Source organism: Helicoverpa zea, chromosome 21 (assembly GCF_022581195.2).
Source record: "Helicoverpa zea isolate HzStark_Cry1AcR chromosome 21, ilHelZeax1.1, whole genome shotgun sequence".
Classification (NCBI taxonomy): domain Eukaryota; kingdom Metazoa; phylum Arthropoda; class Insecta; order Lepidoptera; family Noctuidae; genus Helicoverpa; species Helicoverpa zea.
This window is the reverse complement of record NC_061472.1, coordinates 10,459,961-10,476,371: the sequence shown is the minus strand read 5'-3', so window position 1 is coordinate 10,476,371 and position 16,411 is coordinate 10,459,961. Positions and strand designations below refer to the sequence as shown.

Here is a 16,411-nt window from a genome sequence, read left to right as displayed (position 1 = left end):
CTACTATTGAAGACATCCTTTTGTTTGGTTTGAATATATATAGATTAATGGATTTATATGCTCCCTGTCTGACTACAACTACATCTGATGGGTAGATATTTACTGATCTTATGAATCTTTTTCGCAGCGCAAGCTGTTTAGTAGATAGATAAGTAGGTACTTAGAACTATTTCTTATCAAACAAAAATATATTGAATTTTCTCGTCTCATTCTTCACGTTATCTGTCTCTCAGGTTCCTAGCAACAATCTGAAGGTCTGAGAAGATTAACTATCTCTAGTGCGGTCAAAACATCAGTAATTTTTTTACATATTCTTCTTCTTCTTATCTTTTGTCCGGTTTTTCGTCTTTTTGGACATATTATCTGTAAAGATAATCGTAAATTAATACCATGGCGTTTGATATCCCTCTGTTCTGTTTATCTGATAAACGCAGTCCTTGATAATACGTCGAAACTGTCGCGCGTGTTTTGGCAAATAGACTATTTGTATTATTTACGCTTAATTATAAGTTATAATTTAACTAAAATAATAAGAATAGTTAAATTATTATTTTAGTTAAATTATATATCTAAAGTGATAGCGACGAACTTTTTATAATGATTCATGCTTCCGTGTTAAAAATTAGTGACTAAATGTTTCTACGGAAATCCCCAAATAAACTGTAATAAAACATGGTTTTGTGGTGAAAAGTAATACGTGAATTAAGGATTAGTTAACAAATCACAATGCCTTTAAAAGATAATAAGGGTAAGTACTGAATGTTTTATCTTTTTAGTTCATATAACGGTAATTTTAAGTTTTTTTTTTAACCTAAAGCCTAACGTATCTACGAGGTTGTGCGGAAGGACCTAACTAACCATGTTCCTTCTGGAGCCCTTTGGGTACCAGGGCCGCGGTGACTTTTATATGGTGCATATTTTACCAATACTAAATTGACACCATCAGATGAGATGAACTCCGCGGCCCTGGTACCCAAAGGGCTCCAGAAGGAACATGGTTAGTTAGGTCCTTCCGCACAACCTCGTAGATACGTTAGGCTTTAGGTATTTATTTCTGAAAAGTCAGGGAATCAGGGTCTTGAAAATAAGGCGAAGTGACTGTGTGTGAGTTCGATCCCAGGTCAAGCCATTTGTATGTAGGTACTTTCTTAGTATACCTTAAACAAGTCTATCTTTCTCAAATCACCAAAGCGCACGTGGTGCTTAACTCTCAATCCTTCTCTATGTGAGAGCATGCCTGTGCCCAGCAGTGGGAGGATAAAAAAGGCTGATGATGATGACTAGCAAGCAGTTTCTAAGTACAAAGTCTAAAGTGCAAATAAGTATACCAAACAAAACTAATAATTGAAGCTGTTGGAGGTAAATACGTAATTAGCAAAAATGTGTTAATCTGATAATAATCAGTAAATCAGTATTAAATTGTTTAGCCTATCATAATCGCGTGAGATAACATTCTAGATAATTTATTAAATACTTTACATAATGGCTACTGTTGTTATTTGAAAGTTCAGATACCCTCGTCGAATATTCAGCAGTTCCCAGCGAGAACTTCTGAAAATGAAGTCGTGTCGGGTTCAATTCCCACCAAAGTCTGGTTCTTACTTATAGGAACGCGGTCCTTACAGTCAAAAATAAAAACTTGAAGCAAGGAATCTTCCTAATATGTAGCTGGGAAGTTTGTTGCGCCACTTCTTCTTCCCAGCAAAAACACAGGAAGTGGTGAAGGGTGGGTGTTTTGGTGGCTGTGTTTTGTAAATTTCTGACGTTCGAAAAGTGCTGCTTTGCAGCCTAATTTGAATAAATGACTTTTGATTTTGAATAAAGACATTGTGAACAGTAAGGACGAGTGCAAAAAAATATTGTATTCATAGATACAAGATTGAGGCCGAGAATCGTTTTATCGGATTTTGAAGATACCTATGTCTAAGTAGCACAGTATGTCGCTTTTAATCAGCATACACACGAGACAACACTGGTAGGTTAGTGTAAGTATCAATAAAAGACACTACACTGCAGCCTAAACGGGTAGGTACAGTAGGCCAATACTTGGTCCGATGGTTGTCTGTCAATTTTGTCTGAACTTGTTCGAATCCAATCAAACTTTTTTCAAAGTCAATTCAAAGCATCTTTATTGTATTGGCAAATGTAAGTTACAGATCTTAACAATATATTTTTTATTTGAGAGACAAGGGAAATGGTAAATCTATCCCACCAAAGAAGTACATAAGTAATATTTCTAATGGTCTTATTACTATTTCCAGTATACCTGACGGTCCGGTCCTTCCTGGACATTTTCGTGCAGCGGCTGAAGGTGTTCGACCTGTTCCTGCAGGGCGCCTTCCTCATCGTCATCATCCTGCAGAGCAATGTGTACCTACTCCTCAAGCGGGATGCCAGGGAGGGGTATCATTCTGGACGCATTGGTGGTAATTAGTCGCTTCTTGGTAGTAAATGAAGGAAAAACAATATCTACACGGACATATTAATTCTTATTTTTTACTCTGCTTTGAACTCTAAGAAAATATAAGAGTACCTACCCACACTACAAACTTTTAGTCGGCCGATAGTTTGCTTGGGCTCATCAATCAGTAAGAAGATGAATGGTATGGAACCATTTTACAGGCAACTCTATCCTTCTGTGGTTGGCGTAACATGTGAATTGAATCCTAAAAGAAATGAAAAAGTACATAAGCGTAGTCCCTGCCCCCCTTCAACTACATAAAACTCAATAAAGACACATTACATGATAACTCTTATTTTGTAGACTACGTAATGATCGGCTCCGGGAGCATGGAGTTCCTCGTGGGCGCTGCAGTAGCCTGGTGGGGCAGAGGCCGGAGACAGCTGGCTCTGGCCTTCTGGCTAGCAGTCACGTCGGTAGCAGGACTCCTCGTCCTCGCCTTCCCTTATATAAAGGCTAGCCCTGCGGAGGTCGGTAAGTAATTAAACGATTTCGTGTGTATTTTTAAGTAGAAATGCAAAAAATAGGAAGAGATAAAAAGAGCTGACAACTTATGTAAACATGATCAGCTTATGGGCATAAGGCCAGAATCTTAAGCTGCCTTATTCTGAGTTTGATGCAGGGCTGCTAATACATGCGCGGAGTCCCTGCTGTTAACACATTCTGAATCCTGATTTTCATTCATGTTTCATAAATTCAAATGTTACCTACTTGTATAGAATGCAACTTATGTTAACTGCAATTAGCTAAAATAAGCCCTTTTCCCACTTTTTCAGAGTTATGTGGAGGCCACCCCATAGGCAGAATATTGGCGACCCCCACGGTAGATAACAACGTGACACTCAGAACGACTTTTCTGATCATCACTGCACTTCTGAGTTCTATCACCAAACTCAGCGTGTGGGCGCATGGACTCACGTACCTGGATGACCATGACCCTGCCAATGGACCTTACTTTTACGGTAAGTGTAATGGAATAATTTGATTTCTAAATTTATAATATTGTAGCCTTTTACTGGAGAAACGATACTTTTGAAAATGTAACTGGATATCCTCTAAAAATACTCGAATTATTAAAAGAACGCTGTCGGCGTAATTCCATTGTATGTACCAGCTATACTAATACATAATAATAAAGCTGAAGAGTTTGTCTGTAGGTTTGAATGCGCAAATCCCAGGAACATATTGATCCGATTCCGAAAATTCTTTCAACTTCGGATAACTCATTTATCGAAATATGCTACAGGCTACTCTTTATCCAGGTTTACGAAGTAGTTACACGAAGTAGTACGAAGTAGGGACATGGATGAAACCGCTTGCAAATTATTTCAGCTTTTCCATACCTAAATATTTAAACATCTTCCAGGTATCCTGATCTCCATCCGCCTGTCCCTGGGTCTGAGCGCAACCAGCTGGCTAGCCGCTTCCTCAGTGCGCGACGACTGGTGGCAGGCGCACCTGTCTCTCTGCATGCTGACTCTCATGTTCGCTATACTGTTCAGTCTCTTCCCCACCAAGATGGAGTCGTTTAAGGAGGTCGATGAGGCCAGGAATGGAGGTGCTGATACTAGTAAGTTAATATTATGGTAATAGAAACTGAATGTGCTAAGTTGGTGGTTTATTTAGCTTTTAATCTATCATGTTTACTTTAGGTACTTAATTACTTGAGTACTTAAGAAGGTACTTACTTTTGTGAAATACTTCGTAACTGTAAGAGTGCTGGCCCATTCAAAATAGAGTTCTGTCAAGTAATATGCGTTGCTTGAAGGCACATAAGTTTCCCGAATTCTTCCCTGTGTCACTGAAGCAACACTTTACTTCTAATTATTCCAATTCTATTTGAGACCGGCGCAGCATGTTTTCTTCTTGAAACTTCTTCTATTTGACGCCATCTCGCACATCAGTTCCGTATACCATCTACATCTATCCTAAATTGTATCTTCCAGGTTTCATCCCGACTCTGGGTCGTCTGGTGCGCAATAAAGCGCTGGTTACACAGACAGTATCCGTGGCATGTCTCACCACAGCCGTGTTTGTGTATGTGCAGTACGACGAGGCTTATATTCAGGTAAAGTTATCTCACATTAAAGGTTCAAGTACAAACTTAGGTGCCAAAATGATGGGATTGTTTGAAAGAGTAACCGCGGGCCAGGTACATAAAGGCCTACGAAGGAAGGAATATGATGGGTTTTAGTCAGTAAGAGTCTGCCACTCCCTCTCGCTGCTAACCTACAGCGAGAGGAGTCATTTGACAATTTCCAAAAAAAATGGGTTATTAAATGAATTTGCTAAAGCATAGTAACTTTATACAATTCTTTTTTTTCTTTCCTTTCTAGGCAAGGTACCATGTGGAAGCAATCAGACAAGACCCACGGACTTCAAGAGTTCTCCCTGAAATATTCCGATCCCTGGTCATCATATTCTTCGTTATGGTAAGGATCCAAAAACATTCTATAGATCATCTATACCTTTTAGTTCTAACCTGAAATATTCGTGTTCACCACAATTTTTATCTGAACATCATAATATTTAGAAATAACTAGCCGTTCCCCGCGGTATTACCCGCGCCCAGTGTATTTTTTGCCGCTCTGGTACATGGTGAGCAGTAGCGTCTACTTACACTTGGTATTGGTATACTCATATAAGTTATGCAACCCTGGTACATGGTGAGCAGTTGCATCGAAATTTCGTTATTGGTATACTTTACTAAGGTGAATTATGCTGTCCTAGTACTTTACTTTTGTGGTTCTGCGGCATTCCGTAAGTTGGTTTTTGTCTAATCACTCCCGTCCCGGGAATCTTACTCGCAATTTTTTTTTCCTTATTTGCTCACCGTTTAGACCTACCCTGGACTACGACAAACATTTTAAAACTAAAATCAGCTCAATCGGCCCAGCCGTTCTCGAGTTTTAGCGAGACTAAACGAACAGCAATTCATTTATATATATATAGATCATTTTTATATATATAGATATAGATATAATACTTAGAGTTTTTTCTAATTTGCAAAAACCACATACAGGAGAGTTTAGATGAAGACTATTTTCAGCAGCATAAAAAAGAACCCCTTAGAAAGGCATCGTATACTGTCATTAATTAACTCCTTTTTGTTTAGCAATATTTCAAAAGACCAATCTTCACTAATAGGCATGATGACAGTAATCAAAAATCATTAAAATAATATATTTATTAAATTAAACTTGAAGCTTGGAATATTTAAACGCGCATTGTTTTCTTTATTAATAATGTAATTAATATGTATTTTTATAAAATAAAATTACGAAATAAGGCAATCCGCCATGATATCTTGAACACCAATCAGAGCTCGTGACGTCATTTCTCAAAACAACTCGCGCGAAAGCGCGCAAAAGTCACATTTCGTTATTGTGAACTTCCACTGCGATCTTTGTTTTTAATTAATTAATTGTTTATAACACGAGTTATGGAGCCCGGATTTATCAAGGCAAACAGCGCTTACTTGCCTAGAATTGATATCATAATGCTGGGAAAGTTTTTGGCATCAAATAAAGATTTTTGTTCAGCTGAATTTAGAAATGTTAAAACTTCCATGCAAGTATACTAGTTTAATTAAAAAACAATGAGAGATGAAACCTAACCTCGAAATAGTTATTTACATTATAAACTATGCTAGAATCTAAAGAACTATGTAATAACTTACATCAAAGTAATCTTCACAAAAATAAAGTACCTAGTACCCTGGGCAATATTGCTTTTGAATCTCGCCTTGCAAGTTTAAGCCACTTGTTTCGTATTTTTTTATTGTGAGGAACGTACACAAATAACTTATCAGGAGTTGTTTTGGATGTGTTCTTACACTGGGGGACCCCACAGCACCTATGCCCTTTCGAATTCATATTTAATAACACAAAAAACTTAATTATTGCACGAGCGTTGTTTACTTGCGTCTTGTAATTTCAGTCGTGACGTCACAAGTGACGACATGACACTGACAAGCGTTTTCGCGCCGGATTCAAAGTGGACAGAGAAAAATGCAATTATTTGATAAAAAAACTTCGCATTTTCTTAAAATTAATAATTTTTCATATAAAATAGACGTATACCTACATCATACAAAGGAATTTAAAAATTTGTCATCATGCCTATTACCTGATCTTCCCAGATATTCCGCGTCCGCTTCTCAGCGCGTCGTCCGGACGGCGTGAAGTCCAACACAGCGTCTCGAGTGGCGGGGGTGGTGGCAGTCTTCGTGGCTATATTCTTCGCAGCCCTGGCGGCTACTGGATGTAACACTGGTGATATGGATGGTTTGGAGGGAAGTTATCAGCAGCCTGCTTGTAGTAGGAGCTGTTGGTAAGATATACTTATGACTGGTTTTTGGCGAAAGGCTAAAGATTTAAAGTTGGGAGCAAATTAGCTATCTAGCTGGACTCATCGTCACCTCTACAAAACCAAACTTTGCTGTGGCCGACCGAGTTTATATTTGTACCAAGATGTACTTACCTTATAAATGATGCGCATTTAGTAGTGTATCTACGCAATAAAATATCCACTAAATCTAGGCAAATCAAACATGAAACCGCACATCGAAAGTGTTGGAGAATCAATCTGAGTTTCTCTAACGGCCGGTTACTCTAATTATAGGTACCTACTATTTACCTGGAAAGTTCTAGATACAAACGTGACATTGCAGGTGCAACTCAGAACGCTACGGGTTCAGTCCGGTGTGCTCACTGGACACACGAGTCACGTCCTTCTCGCCGTGTCACGCCGGCTGCACTGACTACGAAGATCTGAACGGTTTTCTGTAAGTCCGTTTGATGAAGCTGATGAGTCAAAGTGCCAATTTCGAGAACTTACACGTCCTCATTAGACTATATTTCACTTGATTAAATAGCATCCAATTCAATGCCCAGTCCATTGAGCTATTTTACTATGTAACCTAATGAGATTCCACCAGTTTGCTGCGCTGTTACGCACACTATTTCTTTTGGTCTATTCGCTATAGCGTATAGTAACAAATTGGGTTCAAATTAATCTAAAATGTCCGCGGAATTGCAATTTTTGGTACAATCTCGCCATACACCTAATTTTTAAGGATATTTCGGTCTCCTTACAGGCTGTATAAGAACTGCTCGTGCAGCACAGACACGCTGCGAGCAGTGCGCGGCGCGTGTCAGCTCAACTCGTGCCGCCTCGCCTACTCCATCTACCAGGTCGTGTTCGTGCTCATGCTAGCGGTGGCTGGTGAGTTCTTCAATAAAGTGAAATCATATCTTACTCCTTCCAACAGAACAGTCTAACCAAGGGGTATTGGGTTGCCCGGGTAACTGGGTTGAGGAGGTCAGATAGGGCAGTCGCTCCTTGTAAAACACTGGTACTCAGCTGCATCCGGTTAGACTGGAAGCCGACCCTGTTGGAATATACGCACGATGTACGTATAATACCTCCTTTACAAATATCCAAGATTATATAAAGCATACCTACTTCAATCATTCGTCAAACATTCAATCATTCAATGTTCACTTTAATCGTACGTTCTTACATCTATACATATAATAAATCTGTAAAAAAACTGTGTCTGTACATTGAATATATTAAAAAAATAATAATTGGGTGGGGTTTAGAAACAGTAATGGAGCACAAATCCAAAAAAAAAATTCTGTCTGTATGTCTGTATGTCTGTATGTCTGTATGTCTGTTTGTTTGTACACGCTAATCTTCCGAACTACTGAACGGATTTCAATGATTTTTTCTTTGTTGTATCAGTATTAAGCCTGGTCAACATATAGGCTATAATTTATCTTCGAAACTTGAAGACCTGATGCAGAACTCCAACAGACCAACAAAACTATAAGAGATACAAAAATGGTGCCATGGCAAAAATTATTTCATGTGATGAGTATTTTCAGCTGAGATAATAAATTTGAAGATCTGGAACACCTGATGTGGAACCCCAAGAGCCCAGCTTCTCTGTACCATATACAGGTATGATGTTTTAGCAAAAGTTGTTCAATTTGATAAGCACTTTCTATTGACTTATACAAATTGAAGATCTAAAACACCTGATGTGGAACTCCAGGGGTCCAGCTAGACTATAGAGTGGTTCAATCTGATAAGCACTCTCTATTGACGTATAAACATCGAAGATCTGGAACACCTGAAGACCTCAAGAGCAATACTACACTTGAAATGTATAGAAATGAATGTTATGAAATAGGTATGGCGAATCAAAAAAAAGTAATTAGTCCGTCTTTTAGATAACCCTAAAATAATGGACACGTATTTTTCTTTTCTCTCTCTCACAAAAAAATAATAACGAAGATACAACGCGCTTGAATTTTGTGTTAAGTCACTGCTTAGTACAAATTTTACATACCTAGACGTGGCGTCACGAGCCCCCACTCTCCGACTTTGTTGCGTTATATCTCATTATTATTTTGTATGTCTCTTCCAGACCTCGGGACTACAGAGTTCCGAATTTTTGGGAGGCAAACGTGGGGCCGAAGCCAACACGCTGAAGCCCTTTTGAGACAACTTTAATGAAATGGTGACACAAAACCGACGATTATCCCTTTATACACTATAAAAATGAACCCAAGGACAATCCCCGGTGGACGTCGTTAAAAAAAGACAATCCCCGGTTCTGTGCTAAACTATTGCTAACTATGGAGGAAAAGTACTTGGGCTATTGTGATGGGATGTTAGTGGATGACAATGTATTAGGTACATGTAAAAAAGGCAGGTGGAGACTTGCCACCTCACTTACTGGCCCCCCGGGAACCAGTCACTGAATAGCAACAAGAGGGCAACAGGTACATGAGCGGCTGTAGGGTGAGGATACCTCGGTGGACTTTAAACGCTGATTACGCGCTCCCTGTGCTTACCATGAGACACCTACCCTCCGAGCAGGGCTACTAATCCTGCTCTAGCGACTCCACTCTGGACGGCCAAGCCAAGCCAGAGGCGTGAGACCTACCCCCGTCATGGTTCACTCCGACCGGCCGGAGATGGGGGACAGTATACTCTCCCTGGAGAACTCAGTATATATAGCCCCGCGGGGTCGCTACTCCCCGTCATCAGCCTCAGATGTCCTGCGGTGCCTGTATCTCATTATTATTGTCGTTATTATCTCCAGAGCCTTTGTCCCAATTATGTTAGGGTCGACTTCCAGTCACGATGCAACTGAGTACCAGTGTTTTACAAGGAGCGACTGCCTATCTGACCTCCACAACCCGGTTACCCGCTCAACCCAACACCCCTTGGTAAGACTTACTGGCTTCTGACTACCCATAACGACTGCCAAGAATGTTCAATGACAGCCGGAACCTACAGTTTAACATCCCCTCCAAATAACGGTCATTGGTATCCAAAATATACGTAGAAAGTACATATGAACTTAGAAAAGTTGCATTGGCAGGCACTTGCCAGACCTGGAATCAAAGCCGCACGCTCATACTTGAGAGATTGGTTCTCTACCCACTAAACCACCACGACTTCCACTAAGTCACCACGACTTTGTCATCTATTTAATGTTTTTTTACGTAATAATACGTGTACCTAATATTTTTGCCACTCACAACTTAAATGCGGACTAATTAGAATCACCACTTTTATCCCTATGGTCACGTCTATTGCGGTTCAGTTCTCAGCGTTTTGTTTAGTCTGCTGTGCTTTTGCCGTTAAAGTACAAAAATTAAATATATGGAACGTTTCTAATGGTTATGCGTATTCCGTTGTTTCCAAGTCAACGGGCCCTTAAAATTCAATATCAGACTATTCAGATCTTTGATTTTGCTGACCCCGTAGTCGCTGGCATAAGGGACAGGATCCGCGTACGAAGTCGCGGGCAGAAGCTAGTTCGAAATATAACAGTCGTTCAGGATACATGTGTTTTCTTTGTCTCACCTGCACCCATATCCAACAGGTTATGGGCCCAGGCCGTTTTCTGTAGTTAAAAGTAATACAACAAAATTTTTAAATTTAGTGAAAGAGTGTAAATTAAAATTGCATTAACAATGAACAAAATATCACATCTTATGACGGTGTTATTTCTGCGTTGCTAGGTGATAAGCAACTCAATATGGTTTCTGTGAAGACTACGCCTACTATATACTAGATTACGACTCGATCATGAATTGTATAATAATAATGAGACCCACATGAGACCCACACTCAAAATAAAAATAATTAGTGCTCTCGCTGTGGCGGCATATTGGGCTGACAAAGTGTAGTCTCACTATAAGACATGTCATCGACACGAAAGAAGAAGAATAAAAATAATTATCAACCCGGAAATTCAATGCATATAATATCAAAAAAAATGTATTGTGATCATTGCGGACGTCGGAATAATTTCAAAAAGGACTGCCGTTACTTAAAGGGACTGCAGCAAAATAATCAATGGGTGAACTTCAAAAGTCTGCCAATAACATTGAATACTGCAACAATGACCAGGACGGTTTCATTTTTATGATTTCATAATGTAAATTGTCTGCTAATTATGTAGAAAATAATACTGTTTATTTTCTTTTAGATTCTGGTGTGACAGATCATGATGACATATATCATATTAAAAAAAAAAAAAAAATTAAAAGATTGACAATGTAAAAAGGTTTTAACCTCGTACGTCGAATTATCCACACCATTGAAGATCGGTGTTGCTAGGAAAGGAGTTTCAATCCTGGAGTTTGGTAAAGGGTAAATTGAGGTAACAACATAAATTCAAGGATCAATTGATGACGTTTTATATTCACCGGAGGTACGTTATAATATGCCAAAAGACTGGTATGTCGGTAATTTTTTTTTAACATTTATGGTAAAAATAATAAATGTTTTATGACAGGTGAGAACATCAATCACTAATGTTTTTTTTTAGTATTACTTTTAAACAGTAATAATTCTCTGAGTAATTTAAATTTTGTTGAAGAGAATCACCAAGACTGTGTAAAAGAGTATAAATAATACGGCATAGTACTCACTTAAATAAACAGAAAAATCAAATGTTCAAATATGGAGTTGATGAAAATAATGTTTTTATTTGATAATTCTGATGAATTATGTGAACCTTGCATATTTGGTAAAAACCATGTACTGTAGATGATAAGAACTATTTTGCTACGTTTATAGACAATTTTATACATTACAGTGCAATATCACACTGTTATATATTTGATGTACCTACGTTAAGTCAGAAGTGCTGACATGTTTTCAAGATTTTGTTGCTAAAAGTGAAAATTTATTTAACCATAAAGTAAACTAATTTATATTGCGATAGTGGGCGAGAATATCTTTCTAATGAATTATTGTTAATTATTGTTATATATTTAAAGATTATTATTGTGTTTGTAAGGAATAACTTAGGTACTGTTTAACAGTATCGAATAGCCACAACAAAATGGTGTCGAGGAGCGTATGAATCGTACGTTAACCGAAATGGCTCGACCATTGGTTACAAGTGCGGAATTATATAAAATATTCTGGGATGAAGCTATATTAATATACATATTTAACAAATAGACTACCCACAAAAGCGCTCGCCAATAATAAAACACCATACGAAACATGACACAATCAATACCGAAAATACGAAACCGAAAATAAGTCATTCAAGACATTTAAAATAATGATGATGATTCGGTTCAACATGTTCATGATAAAACTAAAGCCTCGAAATTTGACGAAAAGTCATTTAAAGCCATATTAGTTGGTTACGACCAAAATGGTTACAAACTATTTACCTAATACAGAAAATAACCAATTCCCTATTGCGAGGGATGTTGATTTGATGAAAGAAAGTGCTTGCGGCACTAATAACCGCGTAGACAAGCACTGCCACAATCATCTGTCCAAGATGCTCTGTGGCCAATGATGATGATGATTTGATGAGTTGTATTTCTATAATACCTGTTCAAATTCCCGCCTAAATTAACAAGCACGATAACGACGATAAATCGGCAAAGTTAATAGGCAACAAACACAAACATAATCATTCCCCTGATAATAGCTCAGAAGCTGGACCTTCATCTAGCAAACTGAGACGTAATACAAATAATTCTCAAAGTACCCCAATAGATTATAAAAGGATTGATGACCCATTTTTGCTTATCGCTCACAACTGTTCAATCACTACCATGCACCTATTGTGACATTTTTAGTGGGGATGATTCTAGTATACATATGTTGAAAACCACAAAAAGTGAAATAGAGTCTAATCATAGAAATAATACTTGGACTCTCATAGCAAGACCTAAAAAATTTTAACATAAAAAGCTCAAATTGGGTATGTACAATTAAAAATAACGAGTTGGGTAAACCTACATGGTATAAAGCCCGATTAGTAGCTCGTGGTGTCACTCAACAATGCTTACAAGATTATAACGAAACGTTGACTCCAGTAGCTCAAATATAATCTTTCCAATTTATTTTAACTCTTGCAAATCAGTTTGATTTACATGCCCATCTTATGGATGTAAAAACCGCCGTTTAGAAAGGCATTCTCAAGGAAGATATCTATATGGAAGTGCCTTATGTACGCAATGCGCATGCAATGCTTAGTACATGACCAAATATTTGTGCTGCTATAGGTATTATAAGTCAGTATCAAAGTAAAATTAATGAAGTTATGGAAGTGGTTAAAACATCTTTTGAGATACATAAAAGGAACTCTTAAATTAAAGCTCACCTATGTGAAATGTGATTACAAACAACTGATGGCAGGGTATGCAGATTCTGATTGGTTGAGGCGACGTTATTGACCGCATAAGTACAACAGATCACATATTTAAAGTGTTTGATAATTGTACAATTTCGTGGAATACACGGAAACAAAATAGTCGCCGGTTCCTCAACAGAAGCTGAATATATGCTTATTTGAAGCTATAAGAGAAGCTATTTGGATAAAATCATTATAACATAGTTCTATTCTGATAAAACAGACAATGATGATATATGAAGTTAATAACAGTTGTATTAGCATCGCTAATAATCCTACAAATCACAAACGATATTGTGACGAATTTAGTTAAGTTTTTATGTGTTGATTTGTGTGATGTGATGTGTTATTTATGTGTTTTTAGTTTAGTTTAGAATTAATAAGAACCCATCTGCCGCATTAGGCACGTCCTGTAAGGGTAGATGTAAGGTTGTATATGTAAATAAATAAGTAAATGTAATAACAAAATACCAGACAACCAGGCAACAGTCTGGAACTGAATGACATGAGGTTTAAAACTCATATATAAAAAAGCCACACTTTTTAAGAAAGCATATTATAAGTTGGAACATTAAGTTCAAGATAAAAATGCTTAGAAATGTGCTGGTCCTGCTCCATAGGACATAACAATATCTAATTAATAACCAAATTAAAATTTTACCAGCTAGTAAAATTGTATTTTTCCTTTGACTATTTGTCTGGTGACAAAATATGTACATATAAAAGTATTAATTAATGTAAAATATGTGAATGTTTATACTTATTACAAGATAAGTTACAAAGTACATTAAAAGATTCATATCATGTTTAATAATTATTCTTATAAATGGTATTTGACTCATGCATTTTCGTGAAACATGATTTGAAGCATGAAGCATTTTAATGGTAATTTAATTCTCATATGTTTTTGTTTGTGATTCTACATGACCTTCGCATGCTGTTATTGTATGTATCAATACATATAAACTGTAATACCATACTATGTATTTAAAAAAAAAAAAAAAAAAAAAAGTAACCATGGAGTTACTTGCCTGTTCTTCTCCATAGGAAGCTACTGTTGGAATGAGCAACTAGAATCAAACTTATTTATGTTTTTGACTTTCATAAATGCTTGTTATGGTCTAAATAAAGTAAATGTTTTGACTTTGACTTATGATGCAAAGTTTTTAGAATTAAGTTGAACTTAATGTAAATTTTTGAATAATTTCAGTTCAATGATTTTATTTAGAATGCTATTATGTTTATAATCTAAGCTGTTGATCAAAGTTATTGTAATTTGATATGCAGCAGGTACTATTTATGACTGTATAAAGTGTATGTAAATATTGCATATTGTCCTATACTGCAATGTACAAATTGTATTGTATACTTTATATATCAAACAATGTTTAAGGTTCTTCTAACCTACAGACAGACATGTGTTGCTGGGGAGTTTGTTGCGCCACTTCTTCTTCCCAGTAAAAACACATAGGAAGTGGTGAAAGGTGGGCGTTTTGGGGACTGTCTTTTATAAATTCCTGACGTTCAAAAGGTGCTGTTTTGCAGCCAAGTTTGGGTAAACGATTTTTGACTTATGATTGTATAAAATGCTTGTACATTTGAGGGGGGCTGTTGGAATATACGCACGATGTACGTATAATACCTCCTTTACAAATATCCAAGATTATATAAAGCATACCTACTTCAATCATTCGTCAAACATTCAATCATTCAATGTTCACTTTAATCGTACGTTCTTACATTCGAAATATAACAGTCGTTCAGGATACATGTGTTTTCTTTGTCTCACCTGCACCCATATCCAACAGACCCCAACATAGTTGGGAAAAGGCTCGGAGGATGAGGATGACTGCCACCAATAGAATCGCCCAATAGAAAAAACATCAGCCTCTACAAGTATTCCCTCTATAGTAACCGTACCTTTTCACGGGTTTTGGAAGATAGACACCTAAACTTAACTAGCCTTCATTCCAGCCCTTAGGCAGTACATAGTTAACTCAACATTTAGCCATTAGGCTGCGAGTAGACCTATTAATACATACATATTTCTTTAACAAGAATCATACTCCAACTAAAACCATTATTCTCCAGGTGCGTGCTTCCTAATGCAAGGCATGGCTGTGATCCGCTCGGTGCGGCCGGCAGACAAGGCGACAGCTGTGGGCGCCAGCCTGGCAACTGTGGCGCTGCTGTCCTTTGTTATTGGCCAGCTTATCTACATGTTTATTAGTTGTGAGTATTGGTAACATTTGGTCTGGTAAAATCGCGATATCGTGAAAGATATTGTGTGTTAGATAGACCCCAAGAGCTAGTTCCGCGTAGCCACTAACGTCAGTAACGTCATTCTCGTCAGTAGGTTTCTGGAACCAACTTTATTATTACTGGACTTGCTCTCAAAACCTTAAGTTTCATCAGGTATAATCATGTTTTGAGCTTCTACCTCGCCCTAACTTTCGGTCTTTCGCAAATAGTCATTCCAAAGACCTTCATTTACGATTGTAACACACGAATTACCTAATACCCTTGGCTTTTTTACCTCTACAGATCAAACATGCGCCTACTCATCACACGGCGCATGTCTCCTGCACACGCCGACGCTGTGGGTCGCGTGCGCCACCAGCGCCGGCCTGGCTGTCATGGCTGCTATCGCCAGTCTGGTAGCCAGCCGAATGCCCACAGACGTCGTTGAGCCTACTACAATTTTATGATGATAGGAAAAAAACAATAGTGAAACTGCTCCAAGTACTTGGTAGATTCTGGGACCTTTACATAAATAGCTACAGGACATTCATTTATTTATTTTATGCTGATTAGAGTACCTGCCTAATATGCGTTTGGATAATACCGATTTTAGTTTGGACATATTTGGCTTTTGCCGTTCAAGGAATTTTCGTCAGTTTTTGTATTTTCAGGGTATTTTCGGATAGATATTGATTACTGATTACGGGTTATTAGGCTTCTGCCAATTGGGAGGGGTAATATTGTAGATCGTGTAGTTCATTATACATCATGAGGAGCATGAATTGGGTACAAGTTTGTATAAATTTATATTATAATTTAATTTCGCACAGAAAATGGTGTGTATAAATATTAGATTTTTAAGATTTGGTAGACCGCTAGTCAATCCATATACTTAAATGTAAATATTAGGTATTTATTTTTAAATTTTAAGTGATTTTTGTTACAAGAGGAAATAAAATGAAAGTTAAACCTTATCCAGCCCGTGTTTATTTTTTTTATAATTTGAAGATGGTTGG

General features: G+C 37.5%; 1 protein-coding gene across 1 annotated transcript; it reads left to right on the top strand.

Moving 5' to 3' along the window:
- Nucleotides 1-149: 149 nt before the first annotated feature.
- Nucleotides 150-16,369, top strand: LOC124640659 (solute carrier organic anion transporter family member 74D-like). Its single transcript, XM_047178524.1, has 12 exons — nucleotides 150-748; nucleotides 2,262-2,426; nucleotides 2,765-2,935; nucleotides 3,238-3,423; nucleotides 3,828-4,031; nucleotides 4,408-4,529; nucleotides 4,798-4,893; nucleotides 6,603-6,793; nucleotides 7,134-7,247; nucleotides 7,560-7,687; nucleotides 15,246-15,386; nucleotides 15,699-16,369. The coding sequence occupies exons 1-12, from the start codon at nucleotides 727-729 to the stop codon at nucleotides 15,860-15,862; spliced, it is 1,704 nt and encodes a 567-aa protein (XP_047034480.1). The 5' UTR covers nucleotides 150-726; the 3' UTR covers nucleotides 15,863-16,369.
- The last annotated feature ends 42 nt before the right edge of the window (nucleotides 16,370-16,411 follow it).

Coding starts and splice junctions, on each gene's coding strand:
- LOC124640659 (XM_047178524.1), top strand. CDS start 727: ATGCCTTTAAAAGATAATAAGG. Junction 4,032..4,407: donor GAATGGAGGTGCTGATACTA/GTAAGTTAATAT, acceptor TGTATCTTCCAG/GTTTCATCCCGACTCTGGGT. Junction 15,387..15,698: donor TATCTACATGTTTATTAGTT/GTGAGTATTGGT, acceptor TTACCTCTACAG/ATCAAACATGCGCCTACTCA.